This window comes from Mobula birostris, chromosome 30, assembly GCF_030028105.1.
Source record: "Mobula birostris isolate sMobBir1 chromosome 30, sMobBir1.hap1, whole genome shotgun sequence".
NCBI classification, from domain to species: Eukaryota; Metazoa; Chordata; class Chondrichthyes; order Myliobatiformes; family Myliobatidae; genus Mobula; species Mobula birostris.
Genome location: NC_092399.1, coordinates 1,723,813 through 1,743,806, shown reverse-complemented (window position 1 = coordinate 1,743,806; position 19,994 = coordinate 1,723,813). Strand labels below are relative to the sequence as shown.

The 19,994-nt window shown below is 40.6% G+C and overlaps 1 protein-coding gene across 1 annotated transcript in view; it reads right to left on the bottom strand.

Moving 5' to 3' along the window:
* Positions 1 to 9,951: 9,951 nt before the first annotated feature.
* The window catches only part of rcc1 (regulator of chromosome condensation 1), a 37,061-nt gene continuing 27,018 nt past the window's right edge, over positions 9,952 to 19,994 (bottom strand). Inside the window, exons 5-10 of the mRNA XM_072247411.1 lie at positions 19,844 to 19,940; positions 17,729 to 17,851; positions 16,752 to 16,904; positions 11,903 to 12,022; positions 11,367 to 11,519; positions 9,952 to 10,389 (exon numbers count right to left, since the gene is read on the bottom strand). Of these exons, the coding sequence (XP_072103512.1) occupies positions 10,220 to 10,389; positions 11,367 to 11,519; positions 11,903 to 12,022; positions 16,752 to 16,904; positions 17,729 to 17,851; positions 19,844 to 19,940 (816 nt within the window). The 3' untranslated portion in view covers positions 9,952 to 10,219. The remainder of the gene's footprint in view (positions 10,390 to 11,366; positions 11,520 to 11,902; positions 12,023 to 16,751; positions 16,905 to 17,728; positions 17,852 to 19,843; positions 19,941 to 19,994) is intronic.

The window sequence follows — 19,994 nt, the reverse complement described above, 5'->3', positions numbered from 1 at the left end:
CTGCTCTGCTATTATTCCTGCCAGTGCTCTTTTCCAATAAATTCTAGCCAACTCCTCTCTCATACCTCTGTAATTTCCTTTACTCCACTGTAATACTGATGCATCTGACTTCAGCTTCTTCTCAAATTTCAGGTGAATTCGATCATATTATGATAGAACATAGAATAGTACAGCACAGTAAGGCCCTTCGGCCCACAATGCTGTGCTGACCCTTAAACCCAGCCTCCCATATAACCCTCCACCTTAAATTCCTTCATATACCTGTCTAGTAGTTTCTTAAATTTCACTAGTGTATCTGCCTCCACCACTGACTTAGGCAGGGCACTCCAGGCACCAACCACTAACTAAAAAACCTTCCTCTAATATTCCCCTTGAACTTTCCAACCCTTACCTTAAAGACATGTCCTCTTGTATTGAGCAGTGGTGCCCTGGGGAAGAGGCGCTGGCTGTCCGCTCTATTCCTCTTAATATCTTGTAAACCTCTATCATGTCTCCTCTCATCCTCCTTCTCTCCAAAGAGTAAAACCCTAGCTCCCTTAATCTCTGATCATAATGCACCCTCTCTCAACCAGGCAACATCCTGGTAAATCTCCTTTCCAATGCTTCCACATCCTTCCTATAGTGAGGCGACCAGAACTGGACACAGTACTCCAAGTGTGGCCTAACCAGAGTTTTATAGAGCTGCATCATTACCTCACGACTCTTAAAACTCTATCCCTTGACTTATGAAGGCTAACACCCCATAAGCTTTCTTAATTACCCTATCTACCCATGAGGCAACTTTCAGGGATCTATGGACATGTACCCCCAGATTCCGCTGCTCCTCCACACTACCAAGTAACCTACCATTTACTTTGCACTCTGCCTTGGAGTTTGTCCTTCCTAAGTGTACCACCTCACACTTCTCTGGGTTGAACTCCATCTGCCACTTCTCAGCCCACTTCTGCATCCTATCAATGTCTCTCTGCAATCTTCGACAATCCTCTACACTATCCACAACACCACCAACCTTTGTGTCATCTGCAAATTTTCCAACCCACCCTTCTACCCCGACATCCAGGTCGTTAATAAAACTCACAAAAAGTAGAGGTCCAAGAACCGATCCTTGTGGGACACCACTAGTCACAACCCTCCAATCCAAATGTACTCCCTTCACCATGTCCCTTTGCTTTCTGCAGGCAAGCCAATTCTGAATCCACCTGCCAAACTTCCCTGGATCCCATGCCTTCTGACTTTCTGAATAAGCCTACCGTGTGGAACCTTGTCAAATGCCTTACTAAAATCCATGTAGATCACATCAACTGCACTACCCTCATCTATATGCCTGGTCACCTCCTCAAAGAACTCTATCAGGCTTGTTAGACATGATCTGCCCTGCTGACTGCCCCTGATCAGACCATGATTCTCTAAATGCCCATAGATCCTATCTCTAAGAATCTTTTCCAACAGCTTTCCCACCACAGACGTAAGGCTCACTGGTCTATAATTATCCGGACTATCCCTACTACCTTTTTTGAACAAGGGGACATTTGCCTCCCTCTAATCCTCCGGTACCATTCCCGTGGACAACGAGGGCATAAAGATCCAAGCCAGAGGCTCAGCAATCTCTTCCCTCACTTCGTGGAGCAGCCTGGGGAACATTCCGTCAGGCCCCGGGGACTTATCCGTCCTAATGTATTTTAAGAACTCCAACACCTCCTCTCCCTTAATATCAACATGCTCCAGAACATCAACCTCACTCATATTGTCCTCACTGTCATCAAGTTCCCTCTCATTGGTGAATACCGAAGAGAAGGATTCATTGAGGGCCTCGCTCACTTCCTCAGACTCCAGGCACATCTTCCCACCTTTATCTCTAATCGGTCCTACCTTCACTCCTGTCATCTTTTCTTCACATAATTGAAGAATGCCTTGGGGTTTTCCTTTACCCTACTCGCCAAGGCCTTCTCATGCCCCCTTCTTACTCTCCTCAGCCCCTTCTTAAGCTCCTTTCTTGCTACCCTATATTCCTCAATAGATCCATCTGATTCTTGCTTCCTAAACCTCATGTATGTTGCCTTCTTCCACCTGACTAGATTTTCTACCTCACTTGTCACCCATGGTTCCTTCACCCAACCATTCTTTATCTTCCTCACCGGGACAAATTTATCTCTAACGTCCTGCAAGAGATCCTTAAACATCAACCACATGTCCATAGTATATTTCCTTGCAAAAACATCATCCCAATTCACACCCGCAATATCTAGCCTTATAGCCTCAATTTGCCCTTCCCCAATTAAAAATTTTCCTGTCCTCTCTGATTCTATCTTTTTCCATGATAATGCTAAAGGCCAGGGAGCGGTGGTCACTGTCCCCCAGATACTCACCCGCTGAGAGATCTGTGACCTGACCCGGTTCATTACCTAGTACTAGATCTAGTATGGCATTCCCCCTAGTCGGCCTGTCAACATACTGTGACAGGAATCCGTCCTGGACACACTTAACAAACTCTGCCCTGTCTGAACTATTGGAACTAATCAGGTGTCAATCAATATTAGGGAAGTTAAAGTCACCCATGATAATAACCCTGTTATTTTTGCACCTTTCCAAAATCTGCCTCCCAATCTGCTCCTCGGTATCTATTGCTACCAGGGGGCCTAAAGAATACTCCCAATAGAGTAACTGCTCCCTTCCTGTTCCTGACTTCCACCCATACTGACTCAAAAGAGGATCCTGCAACATTACCCACCTTTCTGCAGCTGTAATAGTATCCCTGACCAGTAATGCCACCCCTCCTCCCCTTTTTCTCCCCTCTCTATCCCTTTCAAAACACTGAAATCGAGGAATATTGAGACTCTATTCCTGCCCTGGTGCCAGCCAAGTCTTTGGAATGGCCACTACATCATAATTCCATGTATGTATCCAAGCTCTCAGTTCATCACCTTTGTTCCTGATGCTTCTTACATTGAAGTACACGCACTTCAGCCCTTCTACCTTACTGTCTTTACACCGTTTATTCTGCTTCTCTTTCCTCAAAGCCTCTCTATATGTTGGATCTGGCTTTACTCCATGCACTTCTTCCACTGCTCTATCGCTCTGAGTTCCATCCCCCTTGCAAATTAGTTTAAACCCTCCCGTACCATGCTAGCAAACCTACCTGCAAGGATATTGCTCCCCCTCGAGTTCAGGTGCAACCCATCCAATCTGTACAGGTCCCACCTTCCCCAATGATCCAAAAATCTAAAACCCTGCCCCCTGCACCAACTCCTCAGCCACACATTCAACTGCCATCTTCTCCAATTCTTACCCTCGCTATCACGTAGCACTGGCAGCAATCCTGAGAACGCCACCCTTGAGGTCCTGTTCTTTAACCTTCTGCCTAGTTCCCAAAACTCACACTTCAGGACCTCATCCCTCTTCCTGCCTACGTCGTTGGTGCCAACATGTATCATGACTTCTGGTTGCTTTCCTTACTCCTAAGCACTCTAATCAATTCTAGTTCGTTGCACAACACCTAATCCAGAATAGCTGATCTTCAAGTGGGCTCAACCACGAGCCACTCTAAAAAGCCATCTCATAGGCACTCTAGAAATTCTCCCTTCTGTAATCCAGCACCAACCTGATTTTTCCAGTCTACCTGCATAATGAAGTCCCCCATGACTATTGTAACATTGTTCTTTTGGCATGCATTTTCTATCTCCCATTGTAATTTGCAGGCCACATACTTAATACTGCTTGGGGATCTGTATACAACTCCCATCGGAGTCTTTTTACTGCTGCAGTTCCTTAGCTCTATCCACAATCATTCAACAACTTCTAACCCTATGCCACCTTTTTCTAATTTGATTTCATTGTCTTTTTAACCAACAGACCAATGCTGCCCCTTCTGCCTTCCTGCCCATACAATGTGTATCCTTGAACATTAAGCTCCCAGCTATAATCTTTCAGCCATGATTCAGTGATGCCTACAAGAGCATACCTGCCCATCTGCAACAGTGCTGCAAGTTCATCTACATTATTTTGTATGCTATGCGCCTACAGATACACCTTCAGTTCTGTGTTTACCCTTTTCGATTTTGTCCACCTTTTATGTTTCAACTCATGCTGCTGACTGCAGTTTTGCCCTATCCACATCCTCTCCTCATTACTCATTGCTTCTGTTTGTAAACCAGCTACCTCATCTTCAGCACTATTATCCACCTTTCCTCCCATACTTATACTTCTTGCATTGAAATATAGGCAGCTCAGGACACTAATACACCATGGTAAACTTTTTAATTCCTAACTTTGTCTGAGGTCTTACCAATATCTGCCTCCACAACCTATCCACTAACTGTTCTCACCCTCTGGTTCCCATCCTCCTGCAACTCTAGTTTAAACTCCATCATTCAATCATACAGAATATAGCCAAATTAAACAGCTTTCCTCTGGGGCCAAGGTGAAAAACACATTACCCACAGCACACTGCACATAGTCAAATAACACATGGTTACAATTTCAGAAAGCTATCAGTCACAGTTGAGTAGGACATGCCGATAATGTAGGAATGTATTAAATATCATTAGACATCAATCCACCTGACCTCCAAGAGAACCACAAACTCATTGTGGTTCGGAGACTTATATGCCTCAATGACCTGGACAGCTATGTTGGCAGGGCAGGGCTTTATGCTTTGGCTCTTTGTAGGGTCACCCATGCCAAACAGGTCAAAGGGTAGAGGCTAGATTAAGAGTGGTTCACCAATTCTCCAGGTTTGGGTCTTCAGCTCAGGGCTAACAACTGACTGGTAAAACAAAACTGTTCCGAAAACAGCAATGAAGAATCCTTCTGCATCTGCATGGCCATGGACAGAGGAGGACCGTCATTGTTGACCTAAACCCCAGCAATGTAATGGGCAGTAAGACATCATTCTGAGCTACAGCCTCCTGATTCAACACCAAGTCAAACAACTAAATTATATTCATTGTTCCATTTTCTTTCATGTATCAGCTAATAGACACTCAATGGCCACTTTATTAGTTACCTTCTGTAACTAATAAAGTGGCCACCAAGTGTACATCTGTGGTCTGCAGCTGTAGCCCATCCACTTCAAGGTTCAACATGTTGTGCGTTCAGAGATGCTCTTCTGCACACCAATGTTGTAATGTATGATCAGTTGAGTTACTATCACCTTCCTGTCAAATTGAACCAATCTGGCTATTTTTCCTCTGACCTCTCTCATTAACATGCCATTTACACCCACATAACTACATTCACTGGATTTTTTGTTTCTTGCATCATTCTCTGTAAACTGTATAGATTGGTAAGAGTGAAAATCTCAGACCAACAGTTTCTCAGATACTCAAACCACTCTGTCCAACACCAATAATCACTCCATGGCCAAAGCCACTTCGAACACATTTTTTCCCCATTTTGATGTTTGGTCTGAACAATCGAATTTCTTGACCATGCCTACATGCTTATATGCATCGAGTTCCTGCCACCATTGGCTGATTTGATATTTGCATTAACGAGGTATACAGGTATACCAAATAAAGCGGACACTGAGGATTGTAATGATTCTGCTGTTCCAAATTACAGTCCCTTCAGCAAAAGGAACATGGGACTTACTGGGAATTGTAAGCAATGGCAGGGAAGCTGAAAACATCCTGATCCAGCAGCATCATTGGAGAGTGTTGACATTTCATTTTGCTGGTGATAGTCACTGCTGCAAGCTCATCATCCTGAAACATTACCTCTCCAATGATAGTTTGATTCCAGTTTCAGAATAGACACCAAATGCTTCTGACTGACTTATTTTTGACAGCAGGTGGCAATATTTATTTATTTGAAGATACAGCATGGAACAGACCCTTCCAGCCATTGAAACAGTGCCACCCCAGCAACCCGATTTAATCCTAGCCTAATCACAGGACAGTTTACAATGACCAATTAACCTGCTGACTGGTACACCTTTGGACTGTGGGAGGAAACTGGAGCACTCGAAGAAAATCCACACATTCCACGGGGAGTTGGGCATGGACTTTTTCCAGATGATGTCAGAACTGAACTTCAAACTCTGACGCCCCAAGCTGAAATACCTTTGTACTACCTGCTATGCTACCATAGATTAAAATGATCTATTTATTTACAACTGATGTAAGGTCACCATCTCGTGGTGGAAGATAATAGTGCAGGAACAATGTGGAAAATTTATACAAGCCAACTTCAGTCTCTTTAGGATTCAGAATTTTATGTAGCAGGTGACCTGGCCCATCAGCTCTGCATGCTCTTGCTAAAAATTATCAGTTATTGTTTATCTGCCTCCATGATTCTGAATTTTATTTTTCAATTATTTGTTTGTCTTTTAAGAGATGAAAGGGCTGTGCTTTGGTCTAACATTGTACATGCTAATCTCTCCAATGAATTTTCAGCTTTAAAGGGAACAACTGTATTTGATCTCAATTTGTTCCTTTAAAGCTTAGTCCAGGCTACACCTGGAATCAAAAAGTTACTTTCACCAAGCAGTAAGGTTAATCAACACCTTCACACACTTAACCCCACCCCCCACCACTACTACTTTATCATTTCCTGTCAGTCATCTTATGTACAGACACTCATGCCTAGCGTCTCCTTATGTACATACAATCAGTCTATGTATACAAGCTATCTTATGTATGTATATTTATCATGTTCTTTACGCTTAGTGTTTTTTTAATGCTGCATCAGATCTGGAGTAGCTATCACTTTGTTCTCTTTTAACTCGTGTGTACTGAACAATGACAATAAACAATCTTAATCTTGAATCTTGAAGTGTCTTGTATCAAAAGTGCAAGATGTAGATGCCAAGGTAGGGGGTGGGTGATTGGAAAGAAAAGGAAAAATACATATGAACTTCAATGCTCCAAACATGGCAATTTCTGAATTATTTCTTCCAAAATTTACTTCATTTCTCACCTCAAATGATTCAACTTCCATGACAGGGCGACGGTGCAGAGACATGTATATTCATGGTATCTCAAACCAGTCTCCATTCATCCATCACTTTCTCTATTATTTTCCACCATATGTTTTTGGGACAATCCCTGTCACTTGCTCAGACATTGAGTTTACTATGGTATCTGATGGCATCCAATACATTTCTACATCATCATATCCATGTCTCTGCATTTCTCCACTGATGCAGCTCTCCGTTAATGATCGATGTCAGACAGAGGCCCTTGTGCAGGCCCCTGTTCTGTAATCTCCAGCTTTTGTACTAACTTTAAACACTAAAGCTTCTGTAGATGCTGGAAATCCAAAGCAACTCACAAAATGCTGGAGGAACTCAGGTCAGGCAGAATAAACAGTCAACGTTTCCGGCCAAGACCATCCCTCAAGACTTAATTTGTACTAACCTTGTAAGCTTCTCATATTGTGCACTAAGTAGCTGTACAGGAAGAGAGGTTGTCTACCCTTTAAGTGAAAAAATGCCAACTGCCAAACTCCAAAGGAAGTTGAAACAATTTGCAAAGCTGACCCATCTTTACCTAGTGGGGATAAAATCAAAGCTAAGTTCAACATTTTAGCAACAAAATGCTTAGATATTCAGTCAGTTATCAGAGAGCTAACTTGGTGAAGACAAGTTAAGTGACATGCTGAAGAGCTTCCCTTGCATTGTCTAAAGGTAGAAATACATGTGAACTTGCACAAGAGAAGGGATAAGAAGAATTACATTTTGAAAGCTGAAGAAATATAGCAGTATTAGTTGAAGACTGGCAGGAAGGTGATTTTGATCTTGGGTATTAAAAATTCTATTAGTTACTTAAACATAAAAGGAAACCATAAAATAATAGCCAACAGAATTTCAGGGAAGAGAAAACATGCAGATGCTGGAAATCCAAACAATGCACACAAAATGCTGGAGGAAGTCAGCAGGCCAGGCAACATCTATGGAAAACAGCATTGGTCTATATCTCAGGCCAAGACCCTTCATCAAGATGTCAACTATACTCTTTTCCATAGATGTTGCCTGGACTGCTGAGTTTCTTCAGCATTTTGTGTGCGTAGCCAACAGAATTTACATTTTTATAATTAAGGGCCTTATATTTAAGGGATGATAAAGAGTAACTTCAGATAAAGGATTAATTGCAGTTAATATGTATTATATAGGCATCCCATTGCTGAAAGCACATCCAAACTAAAGATGATTCAGAGTAGATCAGAATAACAGCGTCAACTAGTTGTAATCATGAGCAATGGCAACGATTTGAACTGGAACAGCAAGAGAATATTTAATAGGGTTTAATTTAGAGAGTGTAGGGAGAAAATTAACTTCCTCAGGAGAGGCTGTGATCAATTATAAAATTGGATAAGGAGAAATTAGTTGTTGGATCAGCAAATGGTCTGGATGATCATTTGTTTCTTTCAAAAGACAATTACATTAAAAAGGAAAGAGCAAGAACAATGGGGAGAATGCACAGGGGGCATCATTTCAGAACAATCATGCAGAGACTGCGTTCTGAATTATGGCATAAAAAAGAATCTGTATTTGTATGGTACCTTTTACAATCTCAACGTGCTCCAAGGTGCCTAAGCGAATTTTGAATATAATGTAAAACCTAGTTTATGTGTGGAAAGGCCACACAGACAATAAGTAAAATTGTCCAGCTAACCCCCAATTAATGGTAAAAATTGGTCAGAACACCAGACTGTTGGAATAGTGACCTCACTCTACCCTTAGTTTAATATCTTATCCTTTGATACTCCAGTGTGCACTAGACTACCAGCCTGAGTATCTCAATCAGATCAAGTGAGTCTTCAACCTTTTGACAGCAGCCAAAAAGATCAATGGCTGAGCCATGTCAGATGTCACCAAATCTACTGAATTCACAGGAAAGGAAGATGACCAGCTGCTCTATCAAAACTACCTCATTCTAATGACAACAGCAACATTGTGATAACTCTTCATAAACTTTCCCTCTGCAACCACAAAACCTTTCACGCTTCTGCCAGTAATCTTACTGCTCTGATACTCATCCTCAGCAGGTTCCTCTCCTTACCAATTTTACAAATGAGACATTAGAAGTTCAAAGTACCTCTCGTGCTTATGCCAGCTCTCTGAAAAACAAAGTGTCTAAATAACTTCATTAGTGAACTGTTTATCCATTTTCTGTTTGACAGTTATGACTGAAAATGCTTGTTTATCAATGTTTTGGTACCCCTTAATACAACCTCTTCACAAAATATTGGTGCAATCACATAGAAAGTACACCAGTACCTCTAGTTCATTAGGTACTTGAGGAAATTCAGTATATCAGCTTGGAAATATGCCTAGATGCATGGTGGAGAGCATTCTGGTTAGTTTCATCACCATCAGTTAGGGAGACACTGATGTACAGGATTAAAAGATGCTGAAGATGGTTGTAACCTTAGCCAGTTCCAACATAGGCGCAACACTGCCCTTCATCGAGGACATCTTCAAAAGGCAGTGCCTTAAGAAGGTGCATCCATTCTAAGGATCCTCAGCATCTGGAGCATCATAGAAAAGGTACAGGGCCCTGAAGACCCACACTCTTCCTCTCTACTATCAGATTTCTGAATAGTCCATGAACCCATGAAATCTCATTATTCGTTTTCTATAATTCATTGTAATTTTATGCTGCTGCTGCAAAACAATAGATTTCATATAATCCAAATCTGTAATCGTAAATTGCATTTTGATTTTGATCCTATTCTATATGCTTTTCAACTTAAACTCTTTCATTGGAAAATTTTGCCTCATAGCAGGGGTACCCAGCCTTTTTTATGCCATGGATTCTTACCATTAACCAAGGCATCTGTGGACCTCAGGTTGAGATTCTATATGAAAACTTTAAGCAAACTTAAGCTATGGATGAAAAAAAACACACCCTTAACAAAGTCACACAGGTGAAATCAAACACACCTCAATCACTCAAGTTATCAAAATATGTCAAGCTACACAAGGACAAGAAACACAAACATCTTATAGAAAACTATTACAAAAAGATTTATTAGATTTTAAAAGAATATTTTTTTCCTCTTCAATCTGCTTGCCTGCCCAGACAATCTCGCACAAATAAACTTGGAAGTTTAACATAGAAAAATGATTATAACTTAAAATAAAACTGAATTTTCATCATTGTGTTCTAAATCAATTAAAAATCATCAGTTATGCATATTCTTGGTCCAGATGGGATGGGATGGAGGTTGAGGTTTGTTTTGGCAGTAGATTTTGTGCAGGTAGCTAGCATCCTCAGCTCTATTCACAGTCTGCTACTAGTAGTACAGTGTGCTGGCCTCCACTGGAGATGGACAGCACTATTCTGTTCTCCAGCTGCTGACCTGTCATCTGGATGGGACTCCATTCATCTTCCTCATTGCCTGTGCTCAGCTGGAAGTTCGTCCCCATGCCCCAGGCAAAGGCTCGACCTGAAAAGCAGGGAAAAGCGATGTGCATCAGAGCTCACAGAGTTAACAACTTGTGGATTTGTACAGTAACGTTGACAAAGAGGAGACTGCCTAAGCATTTTAGGGCCAGTGAAGCAGACAGTCATTGCTGGAAATGCAGCAGCCATACCTAAAAACTGCAGATCGAGTTAGAATTTTTAAAAAGGCCTCAATGAATCACAAGGTGCCATCAGGTAATTACATTAAGTTATAATATCTATATATAATAGATATTAAGTTGGTGTTTCCTCTCAATGGAGAATTGGGATCAATGGAAAACTTCTAACAAGGGCCAGCCACTTGGAACAGATTAGGTGATTTTTAGAATTTTCTTTGCACAACAATTCTTGACCTTGGGAGGCTGCATGTGCTCAACCATTGAGTATATTCAAGGCTGAATAGTGGAGAATTTCTAAAGCTACATGACCTTATCATGATTCATGTTCTTACACATGCTACTGTGGACAACAATGCAACAATGGTAATTTTTTTTAAAAATGCTGATTAGAGAGTTAGGGAGGCTTGTGCAAAATATAGACCTAATGGGCCAATTTCAGGGTTTAAATTTAATGCAATTTTATTACTGGATAAGAGTGTTGGGGAAAACTCTCCTTGCAAACTGAGCCATGGAATGTTCTACATCCATCTGACAGATGCAGAACTCCTGATTCATGCCCAGGCTCCTTCAATGGAATAACAATTAATGACAAAGACCATAAGACCATGGAGAAGAATTAGGCCATTCAACCCATTAAGTTTGTGCCACCATTCCATCATGGCTGATTTATTAGCCCTCTCAATTACATTCCTTTTACCATAACCTCTGGCAGGACCACTTTAACAGAGATGGCACTCCAGCCAGATGGCTTGGATCATACCATGCGCCCAATTCATCTGACATATGGATAATAATAAAGTGAGCAGAAAACCTACAATCCATGAGAAAGGCAAATTCTTACCATCCTTGCTAATTGCATAACTAACAGAAGCCCCACAAGCCACATCAGTGATAACAGGGAGTCCTTGAATGACAGTAGGTGTGCTCTTCTCTGTGGCGTCTTCTCCCAGTCCTAGACGCCCGTACTCTGCTCGACCCAAGCTGTGCACTTTACCTTTTACATAGAGAAAAAGCAGGATAGAAATTTATAAACATGAGAAATTCTGCAGATGCTGGAAGTCCAAAGCAATACCACAAAATGCTGGAGGAACTCATCAGGTCAGGCAGCACCAATGGAAATAAATAAACAGTCGATGTTTCAGGCCAAGACCCTTCTTCAGGACTTAAAAAGGGGGAACATGCCAGAATAAATTTAGCCTGGCAAGGAAAAAAAAAAGATAGAACACATGCCCGAGTAGAAACTGTACAATAAAAGCCAACATCCAAAGAATTGATGGAACTTCACCACCCTTGCCAATCTGGAAAAACTCAGAAAGTGGAAAGTGACTCCCACTGCAAACACGAGAATATTTCTTTTCTCCCCACTGAGACACCTACCTTCAGAGTCCAAGCACAACGTATGATGCTGTCCACCTGAGAATTTGGCCCAAGACTTTTTCGAGTTCTTGAATGCAGTTAACTTATGTGCCAAGTAACAGGAGGTGGTGCCTGGTGTTCCTGTGGCAGAAACAAGAGAGCACAGCTCATATATATCTTGTTCTCTTTGCATTTCTTGACTTTTTTTTCCCTTCCTCAGCTACTGATGGTATCTCTTTCCTGAAAGCAGTCACTCCTGTTACAGGATGGTCCACTGCACCAGTCTATCACTCAAGAAACAGTCTCAATGATGAGCATCAATGTGACTATCCAACATTTGGGGTTAGCACTTACAGGCTGAGTCAATTTATGCCCTGTTAAACACACACAAACTTTCCACAGGATAAAGGTAAGGTCATTTTCCTCGCTGAATCACAGAAACATAACTGGCAGGGGTCAGGTATATAACACATGATGTCTTTACGTACTTCACCTTTATGAATCAGAGCTGAGATTAAGATAGAATATTGGATCTAATTTTTGTCATAGTTTAAAAATAAGATCAAGATATTCAGCAGAGTGCAAAGGACATCTAGAACTCTATCGGGGATGAGAGACTTTAGTCATACAGAAAAGCTGCATGTACTCCTCATGCAGCGGAGATTACTGATATAACAGATAAATTATTTGGGGTTTGAAAAAGTCAATTAGAGAAATTCCTCCCTCTCACATGAGATTCAGCCACCATTTCAATGATTCAAAGTGATTGATGCAAAGGACCATCATACCACAGAGGAAGCACCACTTTATACACAATGAATTATTTTGATGTGAAGCAGAATTACTGAATGTTGTACAAAAAAACATCCACAGGAATTTTCCAGAATGGATTGGATAAAAACTGGAAAATGTAAGATTTGTGTGTCTAAAGAAGAGTAGGGAACTGGAAATTCTTTTTCAAACTGGCAAAGTGTGATGGACCAAATGGCCCCCATATGAAAAATAAAGCGTAAAGTAGATCACTTAACAAATCCACACCAGCAATCAAGGAACTGCAGAGATTCATCCCACTTCACAGCTATTTGTCTGATGTTATGGGAAGAGCTGGGAAGAAGGATTAATTGCTTGCAAGCACTTTCAGTGTAAGGAAAGGTTCTATCCACATCAACCATTAATGCACATGATCTCAACACTATCTGTAGGATCTTGCTGTGTGGAAGGGTTGTCAGTCTGTTGAAGTTCGCAGAGGATTTAAAAGTAAAGACAAAATTGGTCAATGAGCATAATATTAATGGGTGAACATGAAATGGTGGAAGTTGGATTACATTCCCTACAGAAGTTACTGCTCTTCATTGGTTGCAAAACACTTTAGGATTGTCTTTCAATATCAAAAGCACATTGAACACAGTCCTCGTTTTTCCTCATATAGGGAGACCACAACAACTATGCTATAGTGTTCTATGACTCTAATAGCAACATGGTTAAGTAGGGCAAGGAGGAAAACAGCCAATAACATTGCAACTGCTGAGAGACTTCGATGCAGAAACCATGGCTGGTTAAGCAGTTCAATGTAAAACCTGCACACAGGCTTTGCTTTCTGAACGGGTTTCATCTTCCAACGATATTTCAATATAAACCATCTATACAGAGATCATAGTTCACACTTGGCAGGGTAATTGGACAAGCAGTGATCGAAAACACTGGCTTTCCATCAACATTTAAAAACAGCTTCTTCCCCTCTCCTCCATCAGATTTCTGAATGGATAATGAATCTTTTTTTTTCCAATATTTATTTAATTTTTTTTTATACATTTCTTATTGTAACTTTTTTGTGCATCACTCTGTATTGGTGCTGCAAAACAACATATTTCACGAAAATGTCAGTCTTGAGGCTGAACTTCCTCAACCGTCCCTGCCTATAATAAAAACTACCTCTCAAGTAAGGCTTTAGTCAATTATCCCAATTTACTTTTTAGTGTCTCAAAGTTAACTTTCATGATAGTATTCTTGTGAAATAATCAAGCAACATTTTCCTTTGTTAAAGAAGTTTTCACAAGGCTCTAAAGCAGTGTGTTCCAACCTTTTTAGCTCAACACTCTCCAAAGCACCTTCATACTTGCCGATGCCCCCATAAAGCACCTTCATACTTACCAATGCTCCTCTTAAGCACAATGTACTCTCCAGCGACCCCATAGTGTAAAAACATGTCTACCATATGCTAACCTGAGAAAAATATTTCTGCTTTAAATTTTTTTTATTTGTCTTTAAACCTAGCTTACACAGTACCTGTACACACAAATACTCTGCAGATGCTGGGGTCAAAGCAACACGCACAACACGCTGGAGGAACTCAGCGGGTCGGGCAGCATCCGTGGAAACGGACAGTCAACGTTTCCATGGATGCTGCCTGACCTGCTGAGTTCCTCCAGCGTGTTGTGCGTGTTGCACAGTACCTGTATGCTGTACAGCAGCTTCAACATGAATGCAATCCTTGAGCTTAATGGTCTTTAGCAAGAGTTTAAATATCTGGTTCAAGTTGTAACAGCAAAAGCCTCAAGTCCCCACAGGTAACAATGACCAAATGGTTTTTGTTTTTTGTGAGTATGTGGTTCACAGCACTGAAGACTCTTTCAACAAGGTAGGAGGATGGAAATGTAATGAGCAGTTTGTCTCTTCTCCAAAGACCAAGAAGCTTCGTATCACAGTGTAGCCACACACCACAAAAGCCAACATTTTTGAAAAGCATTTTTACTTCTTCATCGTTCTGAATTCTGATCATTTCTTCTTGCAAGTTCTCGTCCTATTCTTCCACCTTGCAAAGAAATGGGTTAACTACCCCAGTCCAGAGTTTCCTGATCATTCAAGTCCTTGAATGATTCTGAAAATCCTTCTTTAGTGACTGGAGGTGTAAGTAGTACTATTGCAAATCACCATCTCTGATACTTTCCATGCAGGGAACTGAGAGAACATTCTTCCCCCAATGTTTTGCTTATATATTTCCCATTTTCTGATAAAAGTGGACACTGCACCTTCTTGCCTTGATTAAATTGCAACTTTCACTCTGCAGTTTCATATTTAGAATACTCATTTTGTTATACAGACCTGTAGGTATGTCACATTTCCCTGTAGAATTTCAAACTTGTTTTCCAAGCTCTTGTCGATTTTGAGCAAAAATTCAACAAGTGCCAAAAAGATCAAAGAAACGTTTTAAACGCTTTTTACAGCCAACACACTTCAATGTGAAGAAACAAGCATTCAAACTCTTCATCATTATCTTGGCATAACTGGTGAAATATTCTGCTATTTAATGGATGAACTTTAATTTTGTTGATAGCAGATATTACAGGAGTCATGCTTGAAAAGTTGCTGGCTGAGGTTTTAGGCTGTGATATGTTGAAAAGGAATTACACAATGGATCGCAAAGAGACTTGAAAGTTCTTTTCTCATAAATGCCACTAAAGCAGTATGGCGACCTGTCATATACGGTGCTCCATCTGTTGCACCAGAAATCATGTTCCTAATCAGAATATTTTTATCCTCAATATACATTGAGCTCGTCGTAGATTGATTCTCCATTGATATTTATTTTAACTTTTAACAAGAGAATCTCTTCATGAACTTTTCCACCTTTGATAAACTGTACATATGTCATTAGCAATGCCTTGTTACCTTGCATGCTTGGCTCATTCAGCTGTATCCAAAATTTTGTTTTTTGTAGATCTGTACATAGTTGATTACTCAACTTCTTCACTCATTTTGTCAGTAAGACGAGCTGGAGTTATTACTCAGGAATTGATTTTAAAATACTGGTATCCGTTTTGAGAAGTGTTTTTCACTTCTGATACAGCAGGCATTATCAATCTTTCTCCAATGAGTTTTGCATGCTTTACTTTCATTTTGGAAATGTTATAGAAGCAATGAGACCACTATTAAAGTTATTTTTAGCTTTCAGGGCAAATGACTAGTGTGTAACGCTTTTCAAATGCTTCTTTCATCTTCTGGACTGAGTAATACCATAAGTAGCCTTTTCAGGGTGTCTTTTACAAAATGTTCCTGCAACCTTGATGGTTTCATGGTTCATTAGACAGTACAGTATCTCAAATAAGACACAATGGGGCATCACTGATCTAACAGGAATGGAGTAAAAATAAATACTCCAGGTATGTAACACTATATTAGCACACTTTCTGTAGTTTGTTTCTCAGCAGCATTAGAATTCAAGGCTTCGCCGCCTTCCGACTCAGAGATCGCGCCATATGTATTTATCCATTATTAGTGGGGCTAAATTAAAATAAAAAATTAAAACAAACTGGAATTGCCTATCAGATGTTGATGACAGCAGCGAGTTGATCAGCCAATCATGCTTTGCTCTTCAAGTAAGGTGCCACTACCCCTAAGAATCTTGAAAGCCCCCCTGACGACTTCTAATCCCCCCAATGCCCCCTTAGGACACACAACTGCCCCCATTGGGGAAAATCTACTCTAAAGCAATGATGCTGAATTGATGCTTTCCTGTCTGAGATGTCAAAATCATCATCTCAAAACAAGGAATCAGCCTTTCAGGAGAGTAACGCAAAGTTATTTTTCCAGTCACTGGGTACTAATGAATCTTTGGAATTCTCTACTAAAAAGGACTATGGAGGCTAGGTCATAAGGTGCATTCAAGGGAGAGATTAACAGATTTCTAGATTTTGAAGAAAATTGAGCATTACAACAAAGGAAAATCAGTCAATAGCAGAGCTGGCACAAGAAATTGAATGCCCTACTTCCAATTCTAAGGTACACAGATTCCTACTGGTACATAGGCCAAACAGAGTTTTATGTATATTCAAATAATAATGCATAGTAAATAATTCTGAATTTTGCTCACCTAACTGATAATAATTGGAGAGTCCAAAACCAAAGATGTGGCCTTCCTTCGAAATTGCGAATGTGCAATATGCACCACAAAAAACATCACAAAACTTCACCTTCCTGCCCCCTTTGGATTTGAGCCGTAGGATCTTGGGAGTAAGTAGTCGCTCTGAACAAATTAAATAAAATGAACATTGTAAGCATCACTGACACACAGGGAAGCTATTTGGGTCATCAGGACATATTAGCCAAAATAGGTTAATCCATTTTTCCAGTTATGTGTCCATTGCCCTCCACGATGCAACACTTCCAGTGTTCATCCAGGCATTTTTTAAATGCGTACCTTCACCAATCTCTGCAGTGGCTTCCAGACATCACCTTCTCATTTTCTCTCATCTGTCTACCAATTAACAACTTTATGCCTGCTTGTTACTGGCCTCTATCAATGGAAATAATCCTATTTCGTCCTTTCTTAAATTTCTAGACCTCAATTCAATTGCTCCCAAGTCCCCCCACCCCAAGGAAAACAACCCATTGCATTCACACACAAAATGCTGGAGGAAATCAGCAGATCAGGCAGACTCTATAGAAAGGAATGAAGAGTCAACGTTTTGGGCCAAGGACCTTTATCAGGACTGGAAAGGAAGGGGGAAAATGCCAGAAAAAGGTGGGGGGGTGGTGGAAGAAAGACAAGCTAGGTGATAGGTGAAGCTGGGAGGGTGAAGTTCGAAGGGCTGGAGAGGAAGGAATCTGATAGGAGAGCCAATAAGCCTGACAAAAAAAACAATAAATGGCATCAATTCATTAACCTTAAGAGGGGGAATTGCAAAACAAATTTGTTTTTGATTTTGATCGATTAAGCATCAAAATGTGATTATTACAAGGAATAGAGAACAAGTGTGCTGAGATTTTATGGAAGGGCACAGCAGGTCCAAGGGGACAAATGGCTACTTCCTAATGTAGCTCAAATGCCTGATTTAATTCTGTATTTACCTAGACCTCTTCGTCCTCCCCGATTTGTGAAACATTCTGCAATTCTTCCTAGCTGTCCCTGCTCACCACAGCCAGAAGTCAAAATGTCACCATCAAGAGACAGCATCGCCAAGTGATCATTACCTAAAAAGAAAAAAATTCAAATACGTCATCCATTTCTATTCAAGCAACCAAGGCAATGCAACTATCCCCAAGGTGAACAAAAGGAAACCATCACTTTTAGCTCTCACAATAGAGCGGGGCCATCTTCAGCTCTAGTGCAGGAGAGATGTGCATTGAGGTGCATTTACAACCTCAGACATCCCAAAGACTTTCACACACAAGACCTTTTAACCTACTCTAAGATCAACCTAACAATTCCCTCGCACAGCTCTCCATTTCCTTTCATCCATGTGCCTAAAGTGGCTCTTAAATGTCCCTGCAACACACACAAAATGCCGGTCCTGTCAAAGGGTCTCAGCCCGAAAACTTGACTGCACTTTTTTTCCATAGATGCTGCCTGGCCTGCTGAGTTCCTCCAGCATTGTGTGTGTGTTGCTTAGATTCCAGCATCTGGAAATTTTCTCTTGTTTGTGTCTTAAATATTCTAATGTGTCTGTATCTGGCAGCATTCTCTACACACCCTCAACTGTGTAAAATATCTACCTTTGGCATCCCACCTGTACTTCCTCCAATCACCTCTCGGATTAGCCATTTCCACCTTGGGGAAAAGGCTCCAACAATTGACCCAATCCATGCCTTTTATCATCTTATACAGCTCTACCAAGTCACCTTTCATCCTCCTTTGCTCCAAAGAGAAAACCCTAGCTTACTTAAACTACGCTCATAAGACCTGCTCTCTAAACCAGGCAGTATCCTGGTAAATTTCCTCTGCACCTTCTCTGAAGTTTCCACATATTTCCTGTAAAGATGCGACCAGGACTGAACACAATACGTCATAACTCTTGAACTCAATCCCCTGACTAATGAAGGTCAACACATCTTGCAAATTCTTAATCACCCTATCAACTTGTGCAGCAACTTTGAGGGATCTATTGCCGCAGATCTCAAGATCTCTCTGTTCCTCCACACTGCTAAGAATCCTGCCATTAACCTTGAATTCTACCTTCACGTTTGACATACCAAAATACATTACACATTTCTGGTTTGAGCTCTATAAACTCAGTGCTAGACCATTCCCTTTCTGCTCATCAACTGTATTATTCTATTGATTCTCAGCTTCCACTGACAGTGGTCTAGCCAGTTACTCTGGACAGTGATTTCAAGTGCATCATCTGTGCAGTTGGATGATCCCGTAATGTCAGCAAAGTCCATTTCACATCAGAACTCCTGAATGAAACAGTAAAAGATACAAAGCTGTGTGCTGTCTTTAGCAGCCGCAACTGAATAATGGAAACTGGCACACTTTAAGATCCTGGATCTTCTGCTGATGGACGCCCAAATCTGAACAAAGCTATAACGACTAAGATCATAAGACATGGGAGCAGAATTAGGCCATCTGGCCCATTGAGTCTGCTCCGCCATTCAATCATGACTGATCCTTTTTTGTCTCCTCCTCACCCCAGTTCCCGGCCTTCTTCCTGTATCTAAGGGTCTGTGGGGAAGGGTCACAATTTAAAATCCTCTTACAACTGCACACTAAGCTGATGGAATCTCTAAAAACCTCAAGAACTATTTGTTAAAGGTTGTACAATAATGAAAATTGATGGCATCATGATGTTACGAAAATATTGTCTTAAATATTCCTGTTTAATACATGTGTTTTTTTTTGAGTAAAGTATCATTTTTTTAAAAAAATCTCAACTTCCTGACTTAGAAGTATTATAAAGAACAAGCAGAAAAATACGTAAGTCAACATCAATACTTTCAGACTTTCATAATGAAATACATTATCCATACTGAAAAATCAAAGAAATATGTAAACATCAAAATATACTAATTCTATAAAACACTTACACATATGTAACTTATCGCCATACAGAAAGAAATTAAGTATTTATCTTGTAATTTGTCATTTATGTCCTCTTAATACTGCAGGATGGTTCTGTCTGGTGTATCTGACATAGAAAAGCATTGCAGACCTGAATTAACTAGTGCAAATAAAACCTGTCTTACCTGAGACAATTTTAACAATAGGAACATCAAGAGGAACTTCCAGTGGCAAAAAGCTGGTCTTCATTGCTTCCAGTAGTCCAATAACTCCATTGCTATCCTGCAGGATTTTAAGTTTAAACACATCAAGCACAGTCCTCAAAACAATCCAAGT